Source organism: Equus przewalskii, chromosome 5 (assembly GCF_037783145.1).
Source record: "Equus przewalskii isolate Varuska chromosome 5, EquPr2, whole genome shotgun sequence".
NCBI classification, from domain to species: domain Eukaryota; kingdom Metazoa; phylum Chordata; class Mammalia; order Perissodactyla; family Equidae; genus Equus; species Equus przewalskii.
In genome coordinates this window covers 26,305,308-26,328,993 of record NC_091835.1, presented here as the reverse complement: position 1 = coordinate 26,328,993, position 23,686 = coordinate 26,305,308, and the positions used below count along the sequence as shown (strand labels likewise).

Here is a 23,686-nt window from a genome sequence, read left to right as displayed (position 1 = left end):
CCACCTCAGGCTCAGGCTGGCTTGTGGAGGTGGGGTGGCCACTGGACGCCTTGTCCCCCTCCCCTGAGGCCCCGCAGAAGCCCCTAAGGCACTCGAGAGTCTTGCTCCCTGGTGAACCCTGTGCTCAGCCCTCTGCCGCCTGCAGGCCAAGCCCAGCCAGTCCTTGCAGAACTCAGAGGAAGGAAGGGACACCTCCTTGCCCATGCCCGCCCCAGTCCACACGTGCCTGAGATGCTTACCTCATCCTGACGGGACCTCGGACCCTCGAGCTCCAGCCCCCGTGTGCAAAGCCGTGCTCAGTGGCTGAGCCAGTCCTGAGTCCTCTCTGCTTGTCCCCCATCAGCCAGGAAGCTGGATCTCAGCTGCTCCCCCTCCAGCCCTGGCCCCTGAAACCTGGGACCCCATTTCCTGCATGCTCCTTGGGTCTGGCCCCTCTTTCCCCGCCTCTGGTGCCAATGGGCCCACTTAGGACCACAGCAGCCAGACAAGCCCTTCCAGCCGTGGGTTTGAAGACAGTGCCCCTGCTAACAGCTCCCCCGTGGCCCTCACCGCCCTCTGCTTCTTGTTGTGGTGGTGCGGCCCCTACCTGCCTCGCCCTGCACACATCTCCCTTGCAGGCTTCTGTCCTCCAGGGGCCCTCCCGGCTTCTCCACTCCCAGGCCCCTGTGCCAGGCTGAGCCCATCAGCTCGCATCTCTCTGCCCCTCCCCATGCACATCTCAAGGCAGGATTGCGGCCAATGTTTCCTTGGACCTCCTGTCCCAGCCCTGAGCTCACCGTCAGGCCGCCCAGAGAGAAGGAGCAACCCCTGAAGGGGGCTGCAGGCCCGACCCCCAGGGGTGAGCGAGGGGAAGCACGGGAGGTGGTGCATCTGTTCCTCTGCCCACTACTGCAGGAAACCTTCCTGAGCCCCCGCCCACACCCAATCACACTCTGCCCGCTCCCCATGTCCCGGCTCAGCAGTGTGTGGATTTGGGAAGCCCGGCCGAGCCGCTCACTCAGGACTATAAGTCCCGGGGGATTCTCGTCCCACACCCCCGACCCCTACCAACCCCAGGGCGGTAAGACGTGCACAGAAGCATCCAGAGAGCCTCATGGCAAACTGCACGAGAGGCCACCCACCGGTTCCACAGGACACACCAAGAAGGCACATGGGGCACTCCAATGGATGGGGAGGGAACGGAATTGGGGTTTTATGGGCCATGTCTGAAGGATGGGTAAGACCCGGGGAGGAGCCCTGGGAGTCAGGCAGGAGGTGGGAGAGAGCACAGGCTGCTCCCCGGAGGAGAGCGTGGGGTGCAGGCCGAGGGGGCCAGCATGTGCCCAGCCGGGCTTTCAGAAGGTGAGTCCCGGGCAGACACAGCCCAGATGGGCCCAGATGAGGGGAAAGGGGGCCCGCTTAGTGACGGAGTGGGACAAGGGGAGGAGGCCTTGCTGGTGGAGGTTTCTTTCTGGGAGCTGGCCCTCTCCCTCCCGATAGAAGGCTATAGGGAGGAAGCACGCCCAGGCTGGGACTGCCCAGCCCAGCCCTCCCTCACCTTCCCAGGAGCTCGCTGGTGGCCCTGCAGTGCTGTGCCTCCCGGCTCTGCGCCTCCAGCTTGCCCAGGAGGTCCTCATACTCCCGCGCCTGCTCCTGTGCCCGCTCCTGCAAAAACCTCCGCGAGGCCCGCAGCTCCTGCTGGCTCTCCGACAGCTGCTCCCGGAGCCCGGCCACCACCGCCTGGGAGGACTCCAGCTGCAGGCGCAGCTCCTGCCCGGGCGTGAGGATGTGGCGTGAGCCCTCTCCAGCCTGCGCAGGCCTCTGACCACAGACTCTCCCAGAAAGGATGCACTTAGACCAGAGCCCCCTCCCTAGGGCTGTGGGGCTCAGGGCAGGCCCCGTGGAGACCCTGCGGTCAGCCCACCTTGGCGAGACACAGGCAGGCCCTGTAACGGCACCTTTCAGCCTGGTGGGTTTCACGGCGTTGCCCCTGGTGGGGACCAGGAGACAGCTTTGCCTCTGCTGCCCCCACGGGCTGTGGCTGCCCACCTGCTCCTTCAGCCTCCACCTCTGAATGGCTGCCTGCACAGCCCTCAGTGCAGGGTCCGAGGCAGCCAGGGAGCGCGTCCGTGGTGGCGACACGCCCCGGTAGGGGGACGCAGTGCGTGGGGGGCTCCTCAGTCGGTCCTGCGTTTTCTCGCCTTCCATGCTGCTGCTCCACACCAGCTCCAGGCACCCCGAGTCCGCCTGGGCCACCTTCAGGGTGCAGAGAGGAAGGGATGGGGGGAGACAGCTCAGGGCCATGGCCAAATGGGGACCTGTCAGATTATCTCATGAGTCAGCTAGAATCATGGGGACCCTGCAGCCCATTGGCGGCTTTGCTGCGGGAAGGACCCGAGATGGGCCTGCACCTCAGTGATGCTGTCCAAAACGTGCTGCAGCGACTCCACTTGGTCCCTCAGGTCGTCCGCTGCCAGCCGGCCTCCGCCACGCCGGGACTCCTGCGGCCAGGGCAGACCCCTCAGCGAGGCGGACAGACACCCCCCTGCAGGGCCGCTGCCTCCCAGCCCCACGCACCAGTTTCTGAACGTCCATTTTGAGGGAAGAGATGGTTCTCTCCTTCTTTGAGTTTTGTTCTGTGAGTTTCTCCACCAGCAGCATCTGCTCTGAGAGTCTGGAGAAAAGTCGAGGGGTGGGGGGGATGGGGTCATCAGGGCAGAGAACAGAGCACAGAGCATGGGTGGCCCAGAGATGCCGCAGCTCTGTCAGACGTCTCCAGTTGTGTGGCCTGCCCCCGATGTTGGCCCCCTCTGTCTGAGCCAGCCTTAGTCCCTGGTCTGATCAGATGCCTCTCTCCTGCTCTAGAGCCTTCAGTAGCTCCTGCTGTCTTGGGAGCAAAGTGCAGACTCTGAGTTCAGCATTCAAGGCCCCCACCCTGGCCGTGACTCAGCTCTCCAGCCTCCCGTCCAGCGGCTTCTCAAGGTCCTGCCCTGTCCTTGTGGCATGGCAGAGGCAATGCTCACCTCCAGGCCTTTGCCCTGGCTGCTCCCTCTGCTTGGAACACCTCTGTCACCATAAATCTAACAGTGAGCGATGATATTGTCCCTCATTTCCCACCTTCTTCTCAGAGACCCCTGGCTCCCCCTGTGGCCCCCGGCTCTCCCTTCCCATGGTCCCAGACCCCAGGGGGCTGCCCCTGCAGGCTGCACTGAGCCAAGGAGCAACCCTGGGCACCACTCGGGTACTGTTTTGGGGCTGGGCTGGGGTGTGTTCCACTCAGCTGACCCCCTGAGGGCAGGGTGGGCTCGACTTGTCAGCCTGGCAGGTGTTTGTGGCTAAGGAGTCCCGGACCCCCAAGTTCTGTGGAGTCGCACCCCGTAGTGACAGGTGAGCCCTTCACTGGGCAGCCGTCTCCCCATTTCCTGCTGAAGTTCCTTCCGAGCCCAGAGGTGGGTTGTGTCCAGAACCTTCCATGCTTACTCTGCATCTCATGGATCCCAGATGGGGCCCTGGTCTCATTCCTACCAGGGCGGCCTGGCCCCTCTGCCTGCCTCAGCTTCTTAAATGGTTTCCTCCTTACAAGCGCCCGCCCTGGAAGGACACTTGTGATCTCAGTGCTGAAGACGCCACTGTGGGAACCGGCCACGCAGAACCAGCCCAGGTGGGCCCACTGTGGCGCTCACTAAAGCCTCAGAGTCAGGGGACCTAACGTGGCCTCCAGGGATTGGCCAAGGAGATCCGGGCCCATGTTGAGCAGCCGCCGGGACAGGGATTATGAACTGTGTGCAGCGTCGAGGGAGTCAGAATTTGGGGTGAAAATCAGGACACAAAACTGCATGTGAGTGATGGGCGCATCTTGGAATTGGCCACTGCTCAGCAGACAGGGGGTGCCCCTTCCCCTCTGACCTCCACCCTGGCGGACCTGCCGACCCTGGCACCCACCTGGCCTGGAGCACCACCTTCTCCGTGTCCCAGCGGCCCTGCAGCTGCAGCATCTCCCGCACCTTGTCCCGAAGCTGCTGCTCCAGCCGTGTGCCCTGCAGGGCCCGTTGCTCCAGGGCGTCGGCCGCACGGCTGGCTGACAGCCGCAGGTGGGAGTCCAGGTTCAGACAGGCCCTGTGCAGGCGACGGGCCGTCCTGGCTGTGTCCGCTCGCATGTCAGCGAGACCCCTGGGAGACAAGGGCGGCACCCCCAGCTGAGCCTCAGGACCCTCTGTGGGCTCTGGGCCCAGGAGGCTCAAGCTGGGCTGGGAGAGGCAGGGTCTGGTCACATCAGCCTGCTCTCCGCCCACAGCAGACCCCCTCCCCTGCTATCCTCAGAAGAAGCCCCCACCACGTGGCATCAATTGTCCCCACGTCATAGCCAGGGAGGGGGGAGCAGGGGCTGTGCCAGGTTGGACAGGACAGGATGTCCTCGATCAGGACCTTGACCCTCTGAGCCTCAGTTTCCTTGTGTGAAAATAGGGGTGACCCCAGGACAGACCTGTGGGAGGTGTCTGGCAGGGACCAGAGGGACTCAGAAGCTTCATCCATGCCGTTCCTCGCCTCCGGTAGTGTCCCCATAACTGGCCTGCCCTCCTCCCATCGCTCCCTGCATCCCTGCCTACTTCGTTCTGTCCATTTGTCCCTTTCCCCACTGCCCACCTCTCCCGCCCTCTCCACCACTCCCACGGGGCCAACCAGCAGACAGGGCTGGTAAGGGGCTTGTGAGCCAGAACTGCTGCACCCATCCCTCAGACACTCCTTCTCCACCACCTGACGGGGCCTGCGCCCAGCTCTCTGTAGGCGGGGCGGCTGGCACTCACCTCTCAGTGGCTGCACGCAGCTCAGCCAGGTGTGCACGGAGCGCTGTGACCTGTCTCCACATGAGGAGGAAGTCCCGGGGCTCCCCTGAGCGTGTACGCTGGGTCTGAGAGCAAGAGGCTCACGTCCACTTCAGGCCTGCGACCCCGTTCACTCTCCCCACAACTCCCTCTTCCAGACACCACGCTGTGCGGGCTCCAAGGGGCCAGGAGTGGACGCTGCATTGCCTCCCGGCTCCTGCAGCCCCCGTCCCATGAGCTCATCTTCCAGAATAATGCAAATGCCCCCCAGGGGGGCAGTGCTTCCATCACCCCCACCCCACCCCAGACGACCCGGGGAGGTGACCACACCCAGCTCCTGCTCAGAAGAAGAACCCACTTAGCCGGGTCTCCCTGCTGGGGCATGAGGCCCTTCTGCAGCATGGAGCTGTGGCCCCTCCAGTGCAGGGGGGCGGGAAGGGTGGAGGAGGGGCCTTTCCTCCTTCTCCAGCACCGAGAGAGCAGCTCTTGCTGTCAGTGGGCTCCTAAGATGTCAGAGGTGGGGCCTCGCCCTTGAAGGTGTGGAGGACACAGAAACCTCTACGCTCTAGCTCCGGCTCACAGGGCAGGGTGGTGAGCCTCCCCTGAGGCAAGGCAGAGCGAATTAGGGTGCTAATGGTGGGGTGGGGCCCACTGCAGGACTGTGTCTGCAGCTGGGGGTGTGGAGTAGAGAGGCGGGGGCAGCAATGGGATGGAGCCATGTGTGGTCACTGGTGCCAGGCTTGCAGGGAACTAAGCTGACACCCAAAAGGTAAGAGTCTCTACATCACCTCCCCAGTCCCTGCTCGGCTGTGCCCTGAAGGCTGACCTCAGGGACTTCTGGAGGGCTCAGCGACATGCCCAGTGCTTTCCATGTGCCCCCTGCCCCTCCCGTTTGTTCCAGCCCCGCCTGATGCCCTTCAATGTTGCTTTCAGACAGAGTGCATTCACGGTGTGCCTGTCCCTCAAGACCCGCACACCCACCTCTTCCCTCATGAAGCCTTTGCTGATCCCCTCCCCTGGGCACACATCCGAGGCCCCGCTTGAGCCACTACCTCAGCTGGGCACCTGCAGGGCAGGCCGCTTTGTGCCTGGCGCCAGAGCCCTAGGTACACCTGCGTTAGCTGCACCCCTCCCCACCCAGACTGGGATCGTCCAGGAGCAGGGCCTGGAGGCTCTTCCTGCTTATACGAGTGGCAGAGCTGGGACGAGCCTGCCCAATAGATGCAGTTAAACACGTTAGAATCCAGACTTCTCAGCTTCCTGGACGCAGGGCTGGGCTGGCCAACATGGTAAGAACACACAGGCTAGGAACCCGTGAAGTCAGGGACTCAGGAGGAACGCAGGCAACCTCTTGCCTAACTGAGCAACTCGAACACATTTCCTTGACCACAAGGGGCTCAGAGGACAGAGAGAATAGCCCAGGAGCCACCCAAAGGGAGTGTCTGCTCACACACAGAAGTGGCACCCCAAAGCTGCACTCTAAGTGAGGCGTGCTAGAAGTGAGTGAATTAGAACGTGTGTGCATGTGCACACACACACCCCTGCCTGCATGACACTGTAAGGAGATGCAATGGGCGGAACGTTTGTGTCCCCCAAAAAGCCCTATGTTGAACCCTAATCCCCACTGTGACAGTATTAGGAGGTCCAGGGCCTTTGGGAGGTGACTAGGCCATGAGGATGGAGCCCTTAGGAACGGGGCTAGTGTCCTTATAAACCCCAGAGAGCTCCCTAGCCCCTTCCATCGTGTGAAGACACAGCGAGAAGGAGCTGTCTGTGATCCAGGCAGCCGGCTCTCACCAGACACTGAACCACCTGGCACCATGATCTCGGATTTCCAGCCTCCAGAACTGTGAGAAATAAATGTCTGTTGTCTATACGCGCCCAAGTCTATGTCATGGCGGCCCAGAAGGACTAAGACAGGAAGGAAGAAAAATCTTCCCTGTGGATTTGGAACCACAAGTTAGGCTTTATGCAATTTTCAGCCTGAATTCATGTAATCTGGGTGTTTCAAAAAAACTCAGGCTGAAAATTTATTTCAACGTGGCCCCGGGGTCTGTCAGAGCCCCTAGGCACCTGTCAGAAGCAAATGAAAATCCTCTCTGGAGAATACCACATCCCTTCCACGTTTCAAAGAATTTTCACAAAATTCCAAGGAAAATACGCAGGTCTTGGGTGAAAAAATAAAAAAGTCACCAAAGACGCAAGGAAACAAAGCACCATGGTCAAGAGCCAGCAGAAACAATGGCATCAGGCCTTGAAGAACTTCAGATGTTAGAACAACAGACACAGACCATAAAATAACTGTGTTTTAGGGGCCAGCCCTGTGGCGTTGTGGTTAAGTTTGGTGCGCTCTGCTTCAGTGGCCCAGGTTTGATTCCTGGGCGTGGACCTACACCACTTGTTGGCGGCCATGCTGTGACGGTGACCCACATACAAAATAGAGGAAGACTGGCACAGATGTTAGCTCAGGGCAAATCTTCCTCAACAAAAAAAGAAACACAACAACACAAAACTATGATCCAACATAAATGAGAGGCTTGAAAATAGGAGTTAGGAGTAAGACATTTGGAGAGGTACCAATTAGAATTCTTAAAGATGAAAAACACAATATCTGGAACTCAAGCCAGGTAGGCTGGTTTAACAGAGATTGGGCACCAGAGAAGAAAACTGATGATCAGGAAGGTAGATTTGAAGAAATCACCTAGAATATAGACCAGAGCGATAAAAAGAAAGAAAATATGCGAGACTGAGAAGCATGGGAGAGAGCATAGAACAGCTAACATGCACGGGGAGGAGAGAGAGCAAGCGTAGGTGATGTTCCAAGAGATAGTGGCTACTTTCCAAAAACAATGAAGGACACGAAATCCTGATGAATCCTACGCAGCATGGACAAAAGGAAACCTCCGCACAGACACATCACAGAACACCAAAGTCAAAGCAGAAATGGTGAAGCACCAGGGCGGGCAGACAGATTACCTTTACGAGGAGTCAGTCAGCATCAAAGGCCCTGGAAGCTGACTTCTCAGCAGAAACGATGGAGCCAGAAGACAGAGAAAGGGTATCTTTAAAGGCTGAGAGGAAACACCTACAACCAGTGAGAACGGTTTTCAAGCAGGAGGGGGATCTCAAGACCCTTGATAAACCAGTGCCAAACTGAATTCTGGGCATGTGCCCTCCAGGGCATTTGTTTCCCATGGTGTCACAAGCCCAGCCGTGGGAAGACGTGGACCAGGCAGGGCGTGGGGCGCGATCTGTCTAAATATCTCCCCGACCTTATGGTGGAGGCCCTGCCATTAGTGAACCCCTGTGATGATGACATGGCTCTCTGGGTGACACTGTGTAAGGGCAGCACACTCCCTCTCGTATGCCTTAATCGACTTGTCTGGTGCCCTGCTCTCCCTGTGCAGGGTGGTGGTGGCACCAAGAGCATCCATACAGCTTCTGATGGGAAGGACAGCTCTGGAGGAGCTCAGGGAAGTGGGGTCAAGTTCTCTAGCATGACAGCTTTGCCCTGAGGGCCTGTGGGGGCCCACGCGGCTGCCCTCTCTACCTCATCCTGTGTGGCCAGTGTAGGGAGGCCCCTCAGAGGTGGGCTTGTCTGAAGGACGTCTGTGGGGCCAGCCTGAGGCCCAGGCACATGGGGACCACCTTGAGCTTCTGCTTCCACCTGGAGGCAGCCATTCTCCAGGCGGTGTGGGGAGAAATCCTGCCAATGGTGCCTTTGGTGGACACGGAGAGGGTCACGGGAACACCTTCAGCCCCTTCAGGGACTGCCTCAGCTCAGAGAGCTGCCTCACCCAGGCCACACCTCTTTCAGGGGACCCCATCCGTGAGAGACGGCAGCAGAGGCACCAACGCCTGGATACCTCCCTCCCACAGGACTGAGGCTGGAGCGCTGAGCCCTGACCCCTCTGTGGCCAGGAGGCAGGCCTGTGGGGACCTCCTTCTCACTCAAGAGCAAGGTGGGCCGCGCTGAGCCAGCACCCACCCTGTGACCTCATTCTACTTGCCAAGTCTGGCCTCAGGGTCGTGCCCTCCTTCTCTCAAGGGGGGCGTCACCCCACCCTAGTGTCTCCCATTCCACAGACTGCTGAGCAGGGGACATGGTGTGGCAGGAGGCCAGTGGCTTTGCCACAGCAGGAACCACAGCTGAAGCCACTCACTTTCTCCTGGTCCCTGCTGTCCCCCCGCCCCCCAGCCACAGGCACCAAAACAGACATCCCCACTAATGAGCAAAAGGAGGGGAGCACCTGTCTCTCGGTCCGTCGCTGCGCCTCCCTCAGCTCCAGCTCACCCCGCAGGTGGAGCACGCTGCCTGTCGTCCTGGCCAGCTCCTCGGCCAGCGTGTCATTGGCCTTCTTCAAGTGCTCTAGCTGTTCCCGCAGAAGGGCGTTCACCTGGGAGAGGCCGGTGCTCCTGGATGGGCAGAAACCACAGTGGTGTGGCCGTGGATGGGTGGCCTCTCCTTAAAGAGGTGTTCAGAGACCCAGGCCCCAGACCTCCTGGGCCCAGGCAACCCCAACTCAAGTGCACAGCCCCTGCCCTACCCCTGTGCACCACTGACCACCTGCGATGGGGCCCCAATGGTCCCCCAAAGCTTCCCCCTCTGCGTGCTCCACCTGGCTCTGCCCCCACAGCTGTGGTCGGCTGCTCAGTCCCAGGGTGTGAAGGTGCACCCCAAGACAAGCAAGAAGGGCAGGGCTTGGGAGCACCGGCTGAGGGTACCAGGGCTGGGGGGAGGCACCGTCCCTGCAGTGGGGCAGGGTGGTGGGGAGACGGAGTCTGGCATGCCCCCTGGAGGGGGCAGCCCCCCTGTGACCGTGGGGGCCTTTCTCCACCAAAGGCAGGTCTGCATGTGGCTGCAGGTGGGGACCCCAAACTCGCCAGGCTGGGTGGACCCACCCTCCCAGAGCCAGCACCTCCCAGACTGGCTGCGAGGCCACAGCAGGACTTTCTCTGCTCCTCTTTCCTCCTTGGGCATTGGCCTCCACTTGGGTTCTTTTCCCCCCTCAAAACTGGTTTTCAAAACATTTCTCAGCCCTTTTCCTCCTTTTCCAGAGTCCCCAAAGGTGAACCAAGCAAGGGAAGCTTTCCACAAACAGTCTGGAGGTGGAGCCAGGCTTGGGGGCTCAGCCCCTCCCTGCATGAAGTGTGGAGAGAAGCCCTTCCCTCCCTGGGGCTGCATCCTGGGACTTGGGGGTGCTGGGGCTGCCTCTGGGGGCCAGGGTGCATCACACGCTTACCGACGGCGAACAAATGAGCCCCTGACCATGAGATCAGAGTGGCTCGAAGCCAAAGGGGTCTGGGAGTCAGGGTGGGGCTGAAGAAGAGTGGGAGTGAGGAGGGCACCCACGGGCACCCCAGAACTGGCTGGGCCACCAGGGCCGTGGTCAGCTCGGGCGACTCACCTGCAGGACCGGCCAGGGTACCAGCCTCAGCAGGTGTTGGGCATGGGGGGGGGCACATCAAGGAGAGCAAGGCCAGGGAGACCCTCACTGCCTGTGGAACCTGCACCGCTCTCCCCCTGCCCCGTGCCCCCTTCCCCTACTGCACAAAACCTGTCCCCAGATTCCTACAGGTAAATGTAACTTAGAGTCACTTTGGGAAGAGGATGGCCAACAGCCCCAATGTGCAGTGGAGTCTGCCGCCTCGTGGGGTGATGGCCGAGCTCCCTGCAGCCCTGACTGCTGAGCCCGCCAGGCCTCACCTCTGCTCGGCGGCTTCCAGACGGCCGAGGGCCTCCTCCAGGTCTACGCTGTGCTCCAGCTCCGACCTCCGCAGCCGAGCCTCCGTGGTCTGCAGCCGGGCCTGCAGCTGGAGAGGAGCATTAGCCCACCTGGCCGGCTGCTCCGGAGCCCGCCGGGCTGGGCAGCTTTGGCACCAAGCCCTCCTGGGGCGGGAGAGAGGGCTCCCCTGGGGCCTCCAGCTGGGGCTGGGGCCGGCTGTGGTCAGGCTGGGTCTGGTGAAGCTCAGGCCCCTCCACATGATGGGTCAGACAGGCGGCCATCCACATCCTGCCCCTGTGTCCAGTGCCCTCGGCTGGCTGAGGAGGGGGCCTCCGGGGTCTGACTGGGCCACACAAGGGCAGGACGGCTGAGTTGTGGAGCAGGCCTGGGGTCATCTCCCATGAGAGTGAGCAAGCATGGGGGCCGCCCTCTCCCGCTGCTCCTCCTGCCCGTGCTCATACCTGTGTGCTCCCAGGGGGGCAGGGCCCACACCCACAGTGACCCGGGGCCTGCAGCCCCTCAGCCGGCCTGGCAGGGAGGGGAGCCATCCAAGCTGGGCCAGGTCTGCCCCCCAAGCCTGCGTCCTTCCTGCTCCCTGCTGGAGCCTGAGCAGATGGAGACCCTGGGGCTCCAAGGGGAAAAGAAGGAGCGGGGGGAGGGGGGCCCTGCCCAGATGTGCTGACCCAGAGCACAGGCTCTGGGGTGTCTGGGGAGCAGGACTCAGGCCCAGAGAGCAGGCTGGTCGGGGGTTGAGATGCGGGAAGGTCAGGAGAGCCTGGAGGCCAACCTGTGGCATGACCAGGCCGTGTGTGTGGGGAGGTGAGTGGCTCCTCCTCAGCTGCCAGCAGGATGAGAGAGGAGGGGTGAAGGGCCCAGCTGGATCGGGGGGCTTGGGTGGGGGTTGGGAGTGCTACCCGGAATGGAAGATGCCCACGAAGCAGTCACGCTGGCTACCCTGCCTAGCAGCTCGGGGGGACTTGGCGGCCAGGGGAGGCCCAGCCCCTTCTGGCACCTGCACAGGGGGTGCTGAGACGCCAGCAGGAGCCCGGCGCGTGCACTGAGCTGCCAGGTCCTCAAGTCCAGATCTGACTCACGAGGCTTACTAATCCTTCCACAGGATTTCTGTGGCTTCTATTCCCCCGGGACCCTTCCCAACATCTCTCCACCCTGTGCTAGGAAGATCCCCACCCCCACAGCCAGGCCGGCGGCCACAGAGGCCCAGGGAGGGCAGGCGAGCTCACCGATGTGCTCCAGCCCCCATAGTCGGGATGAGGGAGACCCTCATCTCGCCGACCTGCCTCAAGGGGCTCATGTGGGGTGCGGGCGATGATGAGACGTTCACAGTGAGGGGGTCAGGGCAGAGGGCACCTCTGTGGGGTGCCACCTATCCTTGGAAGCTCTCGGGACCTTAGAGAAGATGAGGCCAGCTGGGGGCTCTTGGGTGTTTAGCATTGGTCACAGGTCACACTGGAGGAAGGGCCAGACCTGGTTCAGGTCTCAGCCCCAGTAATGACAGCGTGGCCCTGGACAACTCTGGCCCTTTCTGAGCCTCATGTGGAAAGTGGGGTCATCTGTCCTGCCATGTTGAGCAAGGGGGGTCTCTGAAGACAGAGCGGTGGGAGCTGAGCCAGACCCAGAGGGGGCTCTGAGCACTCCACACCGTGTGCCGCCCACTCCCCCGCCCCCCAGTCCTCCCTCAGAAGCTAGCATGCCTTGGAGTGGCTGACACGAGAAAGAGGCTCTGGTCTAGCAAGTGTCTTCACCTTTCTGCCTCAGTTTCCCCATCTATACAATGAGAGGCCCTCCTGAGTCCCACGCTTTATCACCAAACAGGCCTCTTGCTGCAGCTTGTCAGTTACCCTGGAAGGCACCGCGGCTGCCCAGGGGACTGAGGATGGAGGACCCAGGGTCCGAGGTCATAGCTGTCCTCTGGTCTGGGAGGTCTCGCTGTCAGGAAGGAGTGGGGGTTGGGGACACAGCCACTTCTCTATGGGCTCTGCTGCGACTTGGGGCCAATTCCTCAGCACCACCCTGACCGGGTCCCTCCCTCCTGGCTCACTGCCTCCTCCTTTGGCAGGTGCTGGCTGAGTTCTGGCACCGTGCTCATGCTGGGCCAGGCGCTGAGGCTCGTGGGTCAGGACTGACCCGGCTGCCCCCACAGGGCTTCCAGCAGGTGGACACAAGTCAATGCCGAAGCTGGGCTCTGAGACCTGGAGGGGCTGTGAGGGATGGGGAGGCCTGGGCACCCATCTACCATGACCTTCCCACCTCCAGCCTCAGTTTCCCCATCTGTTGCCCAGGGTTTGGATGTGCTGACACACCATCATTCCACATCCTAGGACTCACTGATGGTCCCATTGGTGCGTCTGCCAGTCCCAATGGGTGACCGCCTCACCCCAGACCAGGCTGACACCCTGTGGCCTGCCAAGTGCCCACTGTACACACTTACCCGCTCGCTCACCGCGTGGTGCCTGCTGGCCAGCTCGTCCCGCTCAGCGCCCGCCTGGGCCAGCAGGTCCTCCAGTCGGGACAGCTCCTCCTGCAGGAGCTCGTTCTCCTCCTGCACGTGGGCCAGGGGGGCCGGCGGCTCCTGCACCCCTGCAGGCGAAGCACTGGGGTCAACCTGGGTGGCCAGACTTAGGGACTCCCACCTTGGCCATGACACCCTGTCCCCATGGTGGGACCGTGGACTGGTCTCTGGGCTCCTGCTGCTGGGTCTGCAACAATCTTCTGGGAGGATCCCAGCTCTGACCCGGGAGAGCCCAATGTGGAGGTGGACGTCACACTCTGAGCCTCGCTCCCTCTCCTGTCGATGGCTTCCTGCCAACTCCTTGTCTTCTATGAAGATCTTTAACCCAAATACAGACCCAGGCCCAGGCTGAGCCCCAAACCAATTAACACAGAGAGTGGGGGCTGGTCTGGACCCTGGGTGTCCCCCAGCCCCCCGTGGAGCAGTGAGAACTGCCGGTTCAGGGTAACTGGACTCGTCTTCCAGTAATAAGGAGCTTTCCAAACACGCAGTGGGGCTTCTTTCTCCTTCATACACACTCAGTGAGCTACCCGGTTCCTTTAGGAGGCTGGACAGACCCTCATTACAGAACCGGGTCCCCGGGACCCACGCACAAGGGGGTGGGACTTGCTTGGAGTCACGAGCACACACTGAGGCCAAGCGGCCTGACTGGCCGGTCGGCTCCATGCAGGAACCCGGCCTTGGAGCCAGTTCCCTGGCCTGAAAGTGTAACAGCTAGGCGGGCACCACGAGGGGCCTTGGGGCTGGGTGAGGAACCAGGACAAAGCTCTTGTGGGGAGCACTGCTCAGCAGCTGAGCTTCCTGTGTGTCAAGCCTAGGATTTTCCCTCATATAATGAAAAAACGAATGCAGATGAAATCAAGACTGGCGGTCACAAACGTGTCACCAACACAAACGCAGCTCTGGCTGGGGACGGTCCCTGTGCCTGGTGGTCAGGGTACTGTGGGTACTGACACACAATGCCCGTGGGAGGATGTGGATCTGTGCCCTATCACACGGAAGACGACCCGCTGGGCCCCGGGACAGTGAGGGGGGCTTGGCTCCCTGAAGCTGGACTCCAGTTGACTGCTCTGCGGCTCCCCTGGTGTCCTCCGCCCACCCCCCACCCCCCTTCACCTTGGGGTGGCTCCTCGCCCAGGCTGCTGGCCACGATCTCACGGATGCGGGCAGGTACGGGGGTGGGCGAGGCCTGCCGGCCTTCCCCACGCATGGTGAGTGCCCGGTCTTCTCTGCTGGCTGAGGGGCTCAGGATGGTGTCCTCCAGCTTCTGAAAAACACCCGCCCAGAGACACCTGGGCTGGCAGGCCCTGGACAGCTGCGAGGCACCCCCATACGAGCCTACTGCAGTGGGTGGGGGCTCTCATGGGGCTCCCCCAAGGTGGCAAAGTGCGCTGGAGACGACTAGGGGAGGCTGAGGTCACCCAAGGCACATGCCTCGGTTTCTCCACCTGTAAAGTGGGGTGGTGCCCAGCCTGTCCCCAGCCCTACTCTGAGCAGTGATGAGAAAACGTAGAGAAGAGCTTGTCCAGAATACCCAGCGGATGGGGGCACCACGTCCTGCCCTTTAGCCCTGCTCCCCCTCTGCTGGGCCTGGGCTGAGCCATCCGGGTCCACTGCTCTGGAGATGCTGGGAGGCAGGCACCCTTGCTTCTGGTCCACAGGGTCCCTAACCTCCCACCCACCTGGAGCAGGCCGTCTCACAGTTTTCTCAGTGGGGGCTGGGGGAGGGGCCTGAACCCCACCCAGTGGGAACAGAGCCCGGTGAGGAGAGGGGCTGACATAGGTAGAAGCACCAAGCTCAACCCACCCACTTCCCTTTAGACCCAGGCCAGCTGGGCCAGGTTTCACCCTGTCCATCGGGAGGGGCATGTGTGGGCCCTGGGAGAGGGCGGGCAGGAACGGAGGGAGGGGCAGGGGGACGATAGTGAGGATAGCCCTTCTTCCTGGCTGGTCCAGGGAGCTAACCTGTCAATGGAAGGGGTCCGAACAGGCCTGGAAGTGGGCAAGAAATTCCAGGGTCCTGGGTAGCAGAGACTGGACTTGGGATCTTGGGGTCTGAGCTGGCTCTCTGCCTTGGCCCTGGGGATTCTCTGCTCTGCAAGGAGGAGAAAGCTAGGGGAGGGCCAGGGGGTGCCCCCTAGGGCCCCGGTCCCGGCAGGGGCTTTCTTACTGGGTCTAATTGTGGTGCTGACTGTGGGGAGGATGCTCAGGGGTCTGTGAACGCTGGGGGCTGAGACGGCCCATTCCAAACCAGCAGGAAACCTCTGGACATGAGGCAGCACGATGAGACAAGGTCACCAGGGGGCAGGACAGTTCACAGCTGCCCACTGATGAGGATTTTAGGCTGGTTAATTTTAAAACTGCAGATGAGAAGCAGGCTCCGAGGAGTGGAATTTGTTTGCCCTTTGATCAGAGACAGTTGCATTTGTGAAGGAAATCTCCATGCCTCCCTCTCTGCGCCAGGAGGATGGGGGGATGGCCTTATCTCTGGAAACTCTTAATGGGGAAGGCAAGAACTTAAGTTGTTTACTGTCTGGCAACCTCATGTAACTGACCCCCCACCCCCAAATCCTCTTTTGTCTTTAGCTGAGGATAATATTTAAGCGGTGACTTCTGCCATTTACTCAATCTGGTTTGATTCTTATCTAAAAGTTGTGGGACCGCCCAATGGCCGGACCCTACCGGCACTGGTACCATTTTAACTTTTTTTTTGTCTTGTAAAGAGATAACTCACATACCCATGCCTTAAATTTAGCCTTACTCTCCACCCAGGTTTGCAGCAGAAGCAGCAGCAGCAACACGCCAGCAGCAGCTCTGACTACCCATGGGTCGTGTCCCCATGGCAGCAGCAGAAGCTCTGACTGCCCATGGGTCCTGTCCCCATGCTATTCTGTACTATTCTCTAAATAAAAGAGCACTACTGCCAGATCTTAAGAGTCTAAGAAATCTTTCTTTCGACTCCTTGGCTCACCGACCCCGCATCACCCACCCGTCCCACCTCACTCAGGATATCTGATTAAAAGCAGTGAATTAAAAATAAAAGGGTGGGTGGAGACTTCCCATGGGGCCCCAGAGATGGATGTCCACTTCCAATGACTCTTCAGGGTGGCGAAGTCCTCTTGCTACACGCCCCCCCCCCCCCAAACTCAATGCCACACGCCCAGACCCTCCCCTCCTCCGGCTTCCCAGAAGCCCTCCCCCTGTAGCCCCTCAGAGGGCCAGCACACTCTCTAACCTATGACTCCCCAAATCTCCCTCCGAGTCCTGGTGAGTGACCACCTACAGCCTCCTACTTGCCTGTCACCCCCCTCCTCCCATGTCCTCCCAGCTCTCTTGGAGGACTTCCTGGGAACACCCTTGCTCCCTGCACCGCACTGTGCCCACACACCCTCAGCCCGCTCCCTCCTCCTGAGACCCCAGCTTAGCCTCTTTCTCACACATCCTCCTCTACTGCTCCCTGGACATAAGGCCTGCTCCTCCATCAGGACACCCCCTCCCACCCCTGCCCCAGAACATAATGACCACTCTTCTGGGCCAGTGACAGACTGCTAAACGTCACCCCAAGACCCAGGCTCCTACATGACACCTCATGAGGTCCCTTTCTGATCCCCAGTAGCAACCCAGTGATGGGCAGTCATTGAGCAAATGCCATGGACTGAACCCCATTGCCCTCCAGGGTGAGCGGAGGGAGTGGGAACTCTGCCCTCCTTCAGGCTGGGGGCCTTTCTTCTCTCCTGGGTGTTTGCATGTGAGTCCCCTGGGGTCTTGAGGAGGCGCCTTCACTCAACACTCCTACAGGTGACCCCCTTCAGTCTTAGGTGGCTGGTGAGCAGCCTCCTGCCGGGGATGGGGGTGGGGGTGGGGTGTGGGGTGGGGTGTGAGGAAGACCACCAATGGCCTCTCCTGCCCTGATGGGAGGAATGGCGGCTGCAAGAGGCTCAGCCATTGTCTGCCCTGAACCCTTTATTTGCACAGGAGAAACTGAGGCCCAGCGGGGTGCCGAGAACCACCCCAGGCCCCGCGCAGCGCCATGAGCTCCAGGAAGGACTCTGCTCCTCGGCCCTCCCCGCCCTCCCTCCCGCTCCCCCGGGCATCCGCGGCGCCACCCGCTAACGGGAAAGCAGCAGCGGCATAAACTTGACTCATTCCTAACATTTACAGAGGGTCACTTATTAGCCGAGACGTCCCAAGAGGCGCTGGGGGCGTAATGGGTTCCAGCTGTGGCCCGGTGCCTGCGATGGGCCGCGGCCCAGCTCCAGCCGAGGGGGTGCGGGGGAGGGGAGCGGCGGAGGGCGGACGCGTGCGGAGGGGCCCCGGGGCTGGGGGCGCAGGGGGCGGGGCTGGCGGGGTGTGAGGGCAGCCCCGCCCCGCCTCGCGGACACCACCGGAGGGGAGGGAGGGGAGCTGGGAGGAGGGGCTCCGTCCACGGCGTGTAGTTAGGCCGGCGCGAGGGTCTGGGACCCCTCCGCGCGCCACTTCCGCCGGCTCGAGTCTGGCCCGGAGGGGTTCTGCCGCCCCCACCCCGAGACCTTCGTGTCCGCCACCTGTGGCCCCGCAGGTCCGGGCTGGTCTCCTTCCTGTGACCGGGCAGTGCACGAGGAGACTTCTGGAAGGTCCCCCCACGGCAGCCTCAGTCCGTCAGAGGGGACACCAGTGCTGGATGTCAGAGGGGACACCAGTGCTGGACATCAGTTTCCCAGAAGACCCCAGACTCAGTGGAGCTGGGCCATGCCCCTCCCTCCTGCCCCCAGCGCCCTCCCCTTCAGCTCAGCCAGCACTAAAGACCTCAATGGGGTCACAGCCCCTGTGGCAGGCGCCACCCGTGGGCCCTGCCTAGCGGGGCTGTGTACGTGAAACCTGCAGGGGCTGCCCTCTCCCTTGTGGCTGTGTAGAGGGGGAGGGCCCCACCCTAGAGGAACGTGGGCTACCCTGTCTCCCCAGCCCTGGATCAGAGCAAGACTCCCATTTAGGAGAATTGGGCTGGAGTCCCTGCTCTGCCACCAGCAGTGTGACCCTGGTGTGTCACCTGCCCTGCTAAGTCTTGTGTCCTCCACTGTGAAAATGGAGGGGGGCGGTGTGTCCCACAGAGTTGAGGTTGCAGCTCTGTGGAGGATGGAATGTGGGGCCTCTAGGACCCCCGCCCCCCATTTTCACAGATGAGGACAGAGCCTCTGGACGGCAGGTGGGGTTGTAGATCACAAATGCAATCACGCTGTCAGACCAATTTCACTACTTCCCCTTGCTGGTAGCCGGGTCAGAACTCCCCGAGTGGCTCCTGCTGACTCTCCAGGCTGCTCAGGGCTTGGGGGAGAGACAGCCTGTGTCCTGGTTCCCAGGAGAGAGAAGGATGGATTGCAAAAGGAGCCCAACGACTTCGGGACAGAGGAAGATGAGGCTCCCACACCTGGATCCGAGTTGGGGAGACCCCTGGGTGGACCAGGGAGGGTCCAGATGAGCCCAGTAGGAGGGAGGGCATGAAAACGTCTATTTAAGGTCACCCTGGGAGAGACAGCGTCCAGCGGGTGCCCCTGACTCAATCAGGACCCAGGCTGCATCCTGCTAGGGCAGGAGCAGGGTGAGGGAGTCAGAGTTCCAAGGCTGTTCTGGGCCCCTCTGTGGGGTGGATGGGATGGCCCGCGGGCCGTGTGGGTCTGGGCGCCGGTCCCCAACACTGCCACCGTGTGGCCACGACGGGACTGCAGGAGGCCGCGTCCGCCAAGCTCTTGGAGAATGGAGGGTGGGGGCTCGGTACACCCTAGAAAAGTGAAGGATGTGTGACTGGTTGGTGAAGTGAAGCAGGGTGTGTAGGATGCTTAGGGACAGTCACCACTCAAGGTTTCTTAGCAAACGTTTTCATATCTGTTACCTTGACCTGAACCAGCAACTTCTTGCCTCCACGTTATAGGTGAGGATGTGGGGACTTGCTCCGTCACCCGCTCCCAAGCGGCAGTGTTGGGACTGGGACCCCACCTGCGGGACCCTAAACGCCCACAACGTTGGTTACTGGTGAGCTAGCATCCTCCCAGTGGCCAGAGAGCAGGACTCAGCTGACGGGCGTCCTCAGGGCTCCTCCCCGGTGTGGCACCCCCTGAGCCCGGCCCCCCTGCCCCGGCTGCCCACTTTCCTCCCCCGTCTCCGCCTGTGCACCAGGCATTCCCACAGACCTCCCTGCATCCCCAGGTGGCAGGCTCTGGCCCTCGCCAGGGGCGGGCACAGCTTGAAGAACACATCTGAGGACAGGGCCTCCAGCCAAGTGCAGCCACCGGACGTCTGCTTGCCGTCCTTCCGCGGCTTGGCCTGCTGCAGAGAGGGCCCTGGGTGGGGTGGCCGCCTGCCAGGCTCCATTTCCTCAGGAAAAAGAGCTTCTCTGTGTCTGGGGTAACACCTGGCCCCTGATGTGCTGTATCTCAGCACTGCTCCGTTTCCGTCTCTGCGTTTGGTGAGGACTCTGTCCCCTGGGCGTCACCCCAGGGCAGGCTCATGCTTCTTGTGGGTGGCAGTTTGGTCCCCAGCTAATAATAAAGGATAATAATAATAATAATGCCCGGCCAGGCATTGAACCAGGCGTTGGGCATTCACCTCTGTACCCCCAGCCCCAGTCCCCAGCACTCGAGCGAGCTCAGACCGAGGTCACTACACAAATGATTGAAAATGCAGCCTAAGGTATGAATCACTAACCGCAAAATGACTCATATCAAGGAACACTCTGGAGGGCAAAGAGCCTGTCTATCTTGTTTGCTCCTGTGTCCCCAAGGCCCACAGGCTTCCTGGAGGAGGTGGCAGGAGAGTTGGACCTTGAAGGATGAGTAAGAGTCTGACAGCTAGAGGGGACACAGGTCAGGTGTCCAGGTGGAGGGAACAGTGGAAGCACAGGTCTCCAAAATCCGTGTGGGGCCTGGGGGCGGAAGGGTGGGGATGGGGGTGAATGAGGCAGGAGAGGAAGCTGTGAAGGCCTTCAATGTCCCATTGAGGACTGTGGGGCCCCATCCTTGGACCACGGGGCGAGGGTAGTGGTGTTTCTGAATGAGGAGGGGGATGTGGCCCGTGTGATTTGCACAGTGACCCTGGCTGCGTCGGTACAAGTGGATGGGAGATTCGGAGGTGGGCCAGCGCTTCCTCCTCCTTCCCTGGTTTGCTCGGGCGCGGCACAGGGCTTGGCCCTTGGCAGGTGACTGATGAGTGCTTGCCACACCACGGGGCTGTCAAACCATCCCAGCTCCTCTCCCGTGGGTGAGCCCCTCTCATTCAGGCTCTGGGGGGCCCCGGTGACCATCTGTCTCACCCCATTGTACAGATGGCGACACTGAGGCAGAAATGACCAGCAACACCAGTGACAGAGAGCTGGCACCAGAAGCAGGACACCACGCTGCCCTCCCCGATGACTCCCTCACTGTGCCCACCCTCCTTCCAGGACCACCTGACAGCACCTTCCCCCCCTCCTCCCTCTCTACCTTCCTTTTCCTCCCCTTCCCGCTCAGGCTCCCCACTTTGGAAACATGTTTAATCTTTTGATGACAGAAATTCCGCCACAAGAAGTCCTTTCCTTCTCCTGGGGAATTCCCAGGGTCTTACAAAAGCTGTGGGTGGAGATACTGTCCTCAAGAAGTTAAAATCCGGAGATCCAGAATTTGCCTTCTGGGAAGGATTCGGGAGGATGCAGTGAGCCAGCCCTCCCTCCACGGCAACTAGAACAGCCAGCTAAACTATGAAGCATCTGTTTTTAAAGATGTCAGAGAGCTCTGAAAGCAATGAGATAGAGGGACTGAAATTGGAGGAAGTAGAAAGCATCCGAGATGGGCTGTGGTCGTCCCGGGCTGGGGGCAGATGCTCTGAGTTTGGCCCAAGCAGGGCTGTCAATGGGGGAAGAGCAGCCAACAGAGCTTTTCGTAGCTGCCTGGAGCCGGAGTAACAAAGTCAGAGATTTGAGGAGCCTCAAACACAGAGCCACTTTCTCCTGCTGTCATTTTTAAAATGGTCATAGCATCCCAACACATCAGTGACCTCGGAGGAAGTGTGATAACAAAACTCGTGCAAGACCTCTCCATTGAGAGTTGAGAGTCGAGTAAATTGAGAAAAGCTTCGATGGAAGAAAAGATTGTGTACGTGAATTGGAAGACTAGATATTGTAAAGGTGTCAGTCCTCCTCAAATTAATCTATAAAGTCAATAAAATGCTAGTCCGCAGCCCAGTACGGCTTTTATGTTATAGAAATTGACAGATTGGTTCTAAAATTCATGTGGAAATGAGAAGAGTCAAATCTCCCTAGGTGATGGTGAAGAAGAATAAGGCCGAGGAGTCATGCCCCGGATGTGAAGACATGTTACAAATCTGCCCTAATTAACACAGAGTGTTGGTGTGAAGACAAGCTGACCAGTGAAAGAGATCATAAACTCTGGAAGCATATCCATAAACGCACGCTCACGCATGCACACAGGCACAGAGACGCACATACACCTTGTTTGTGACAAGGGTGACACAGCAGAGCAGTGGGGAAATGATGGGGCTGGGTCCCCTGGATATCCACATGGGAGGAAATGCTGGTGGTCTCTAGTTTAAACCACACACAGAGATCAATTCCCAATGGACTGCAGATTTAACTGTGCAAGTAAAACATCAAGCTTCTAAAAGAAAATATAGAAGAACATCTTTGTGACCCTGGAGTAGCCGAAGTGTGTTTCTTAAACAGCCCACAGGAAGCACTAACATGAGGGGGAAATGGATAAATTGTGTTACATTAAAATTATGAATGCTCCTCAAAAGACACCATTACACGATGAAAAGACCAGCTACAGAAGATATTCGCAATGCGTGTATTCAGTAAACGACTCGTTTCTAGATTAAACAATCAAATTCAAATCAATAATAAAAAGAGACGGCACCCCGAAAGAAAGAAGGGCAAAATTTTAGAGCAAACACTTCACCAAAAAGATATCTAAGTGGCCAATAAGCACAGAGAAACGTACTCAACTCCATTAGTCATCAGGTAAGTGATAATTAACATCACAATGCAATACCACTGGGCATTCACCATAATGGCTAGGTAGGAAATGGCAGGCAATGCCCAGGGTTGGCAACCAGCCCCTCACACGCTGTAAGTCGGTACAGCCTTTCTGGAAACCTAATTGACAGTATCCACTAAAGCTGAACATATGCAAACTATGATCTAGCATTCCCACTTTTGGTGTATACCCAACAGAGACGTATGCATATGGCACCCAAAGATATGTACCAGAGTGTTTGTGGCTGTGCTATTCATTTCAGGCCAAATTGGAAACCACTCAAATGGCCATTAACAATAAAATGGATGAAAAGTGAGGTATATTAACATGATGGAATGCTATATTTTGATGAGGACAAGTGAGCCATACCTGCGTGCTACATTCCGGGTGAATTTTACAAATGTGGTGTTGCACCACAGAGCACATACATATATGGTTCCAGTTCTGTAAAGTTCCCAAATAGGCAAGATAAATCAATGTCAGGTTGAGGGTGCTTCTGGCATTCTGATAATGCTCTACTAGATGTGGGTGCTAGTCAGGTGGGTGGGCTCGGTTAAGCTGCATGCTTGGGATGGCTGCACTTTTCTCTATGCATGAAATTCTTCAACCAAAAGTGGAAACTAAATCCAGTGATTTTTCATCTCAAACGCCAGTCTCTGGACTATGGGGTTCTGTTCTTACCCACACATTTTGTATGCAATGTCTTTCCATCCATTCTCCAATCTACTGCCTATCCACCATGCTCATCCACCCATTTGACCATCTATCACGATCTGCATGACAGTCCCTTCACCTACCCACCCTCACATCTGTTTATTCATCCATCCTCTAATCCAGAGGTCAGCAAACTACAGTCTGTAGGCCAAATCCAGCCTGCCACTTGTTTGTAAATAAAGCTTCACTGGGATATAACCACACCCGTTTGTTTATGTACTGTCTATGGCTGCCTTCATGCTCCAGTTACAGAGTTGAGTAGTTGCTACAGAAACTTGATGTTTTGCAAAGCCTGAAATATTATCTGACTCTTTCAAGAAAAAGTTTGCCAACCTCTGCTCTAATTCATCTATCCACTCATTCCATCCCACTCCATCTCACCCTGTCCCATCCCACCCCATCCCACTCCATCCCATCCCATCCCATTCCACCCCATCCCACTCCACCCCATCCCACTCCATCGCACCCCACCCCATCTCATCCCATGCCATCCCACTCCATGCCATCCCACTCTATCCCATCCCATCCCATCCCACCCCATCCCATCTCATACCAAGCCACCCCACTCCACTCCATCCCACTCCATCCCACCCCATCACATCTCATCCCATCCCACCCCATCCCACTCCATCCCACTCCATCCCACCCCACCCCATCTCATCCCATCCCATCCAACTTCATCCCACCCCACTCCATCCCACCCCATCCCAGCCCACCCCATCCCAACCCACCCCATTCCATCCCACTCCATCCCATCCCACCCCATCTCATCCCATCCCACCCCACCCCACTTCATCCCACCCGACCCCATCCCACTCCATCCCATCTCATCCCATCCCATCCCACCCAATCCCACCCGATCCCACTCCACCCCATCCCACCCCATCCCACCCCATCCCACTCCATCCCATCCCA

General features: G+C 59.4%; 1 protein-coding gene across 1 annotated transcript in view; it reads right to left on the bottom strand.

Annotated features, from left to right (window-relative positions):
• CROCC2 (ciliary rootlet coiled-coil, rootletin family member 2) overlaps window positions 1-23,686 on the bottom strand; it is a 75,985-nt gene that overhangs the window by 48,251 nt on the left and 4,048 nt on the right. Inside the window, exons 2-11 of the mRNA XM_070620240.1 lie at window positions 14,175-14,325; window positions 12,978-13,126; window positions 10,510-10,616; window positions 9,053-9,218; window positions 4,785-4,888; window positions 3,922-4,149; window positions 2,557-2,653; window positions 2,391-2,480; window positions 2,029-2,235; window positions 1,538-1,749 (exon numbers count right to left, since the gene is read on the bottom strand). Of these exons, the coding sequence (XP_070476341.1) occupies window positions 1,538-1,749; window positions 2,029-2,235; window positions 2,391-2,480; window positions 2,557-2,653; window positions 3,922-4,149; window positions 4,785-4,888; window positions 9,053-9,218; window positions 10,510-10,616; window positions 12,978-13,126; window positions 14,175-14,325 (1,511 nt within the window). The remainder of the gene's footprint in view (window positions 1-1,537; window positions 1,750-2,028; window positions 2,236-2,390; window positions 2,481-2,556; window positions 2,654-3,921; window positions 4,150-4,784; window positions 4,889-9,052; window positions 9,219-10,509; window positions 10,617-12,977; window positions 13,127-14,174; window positions 14,326-23,686) is intronic.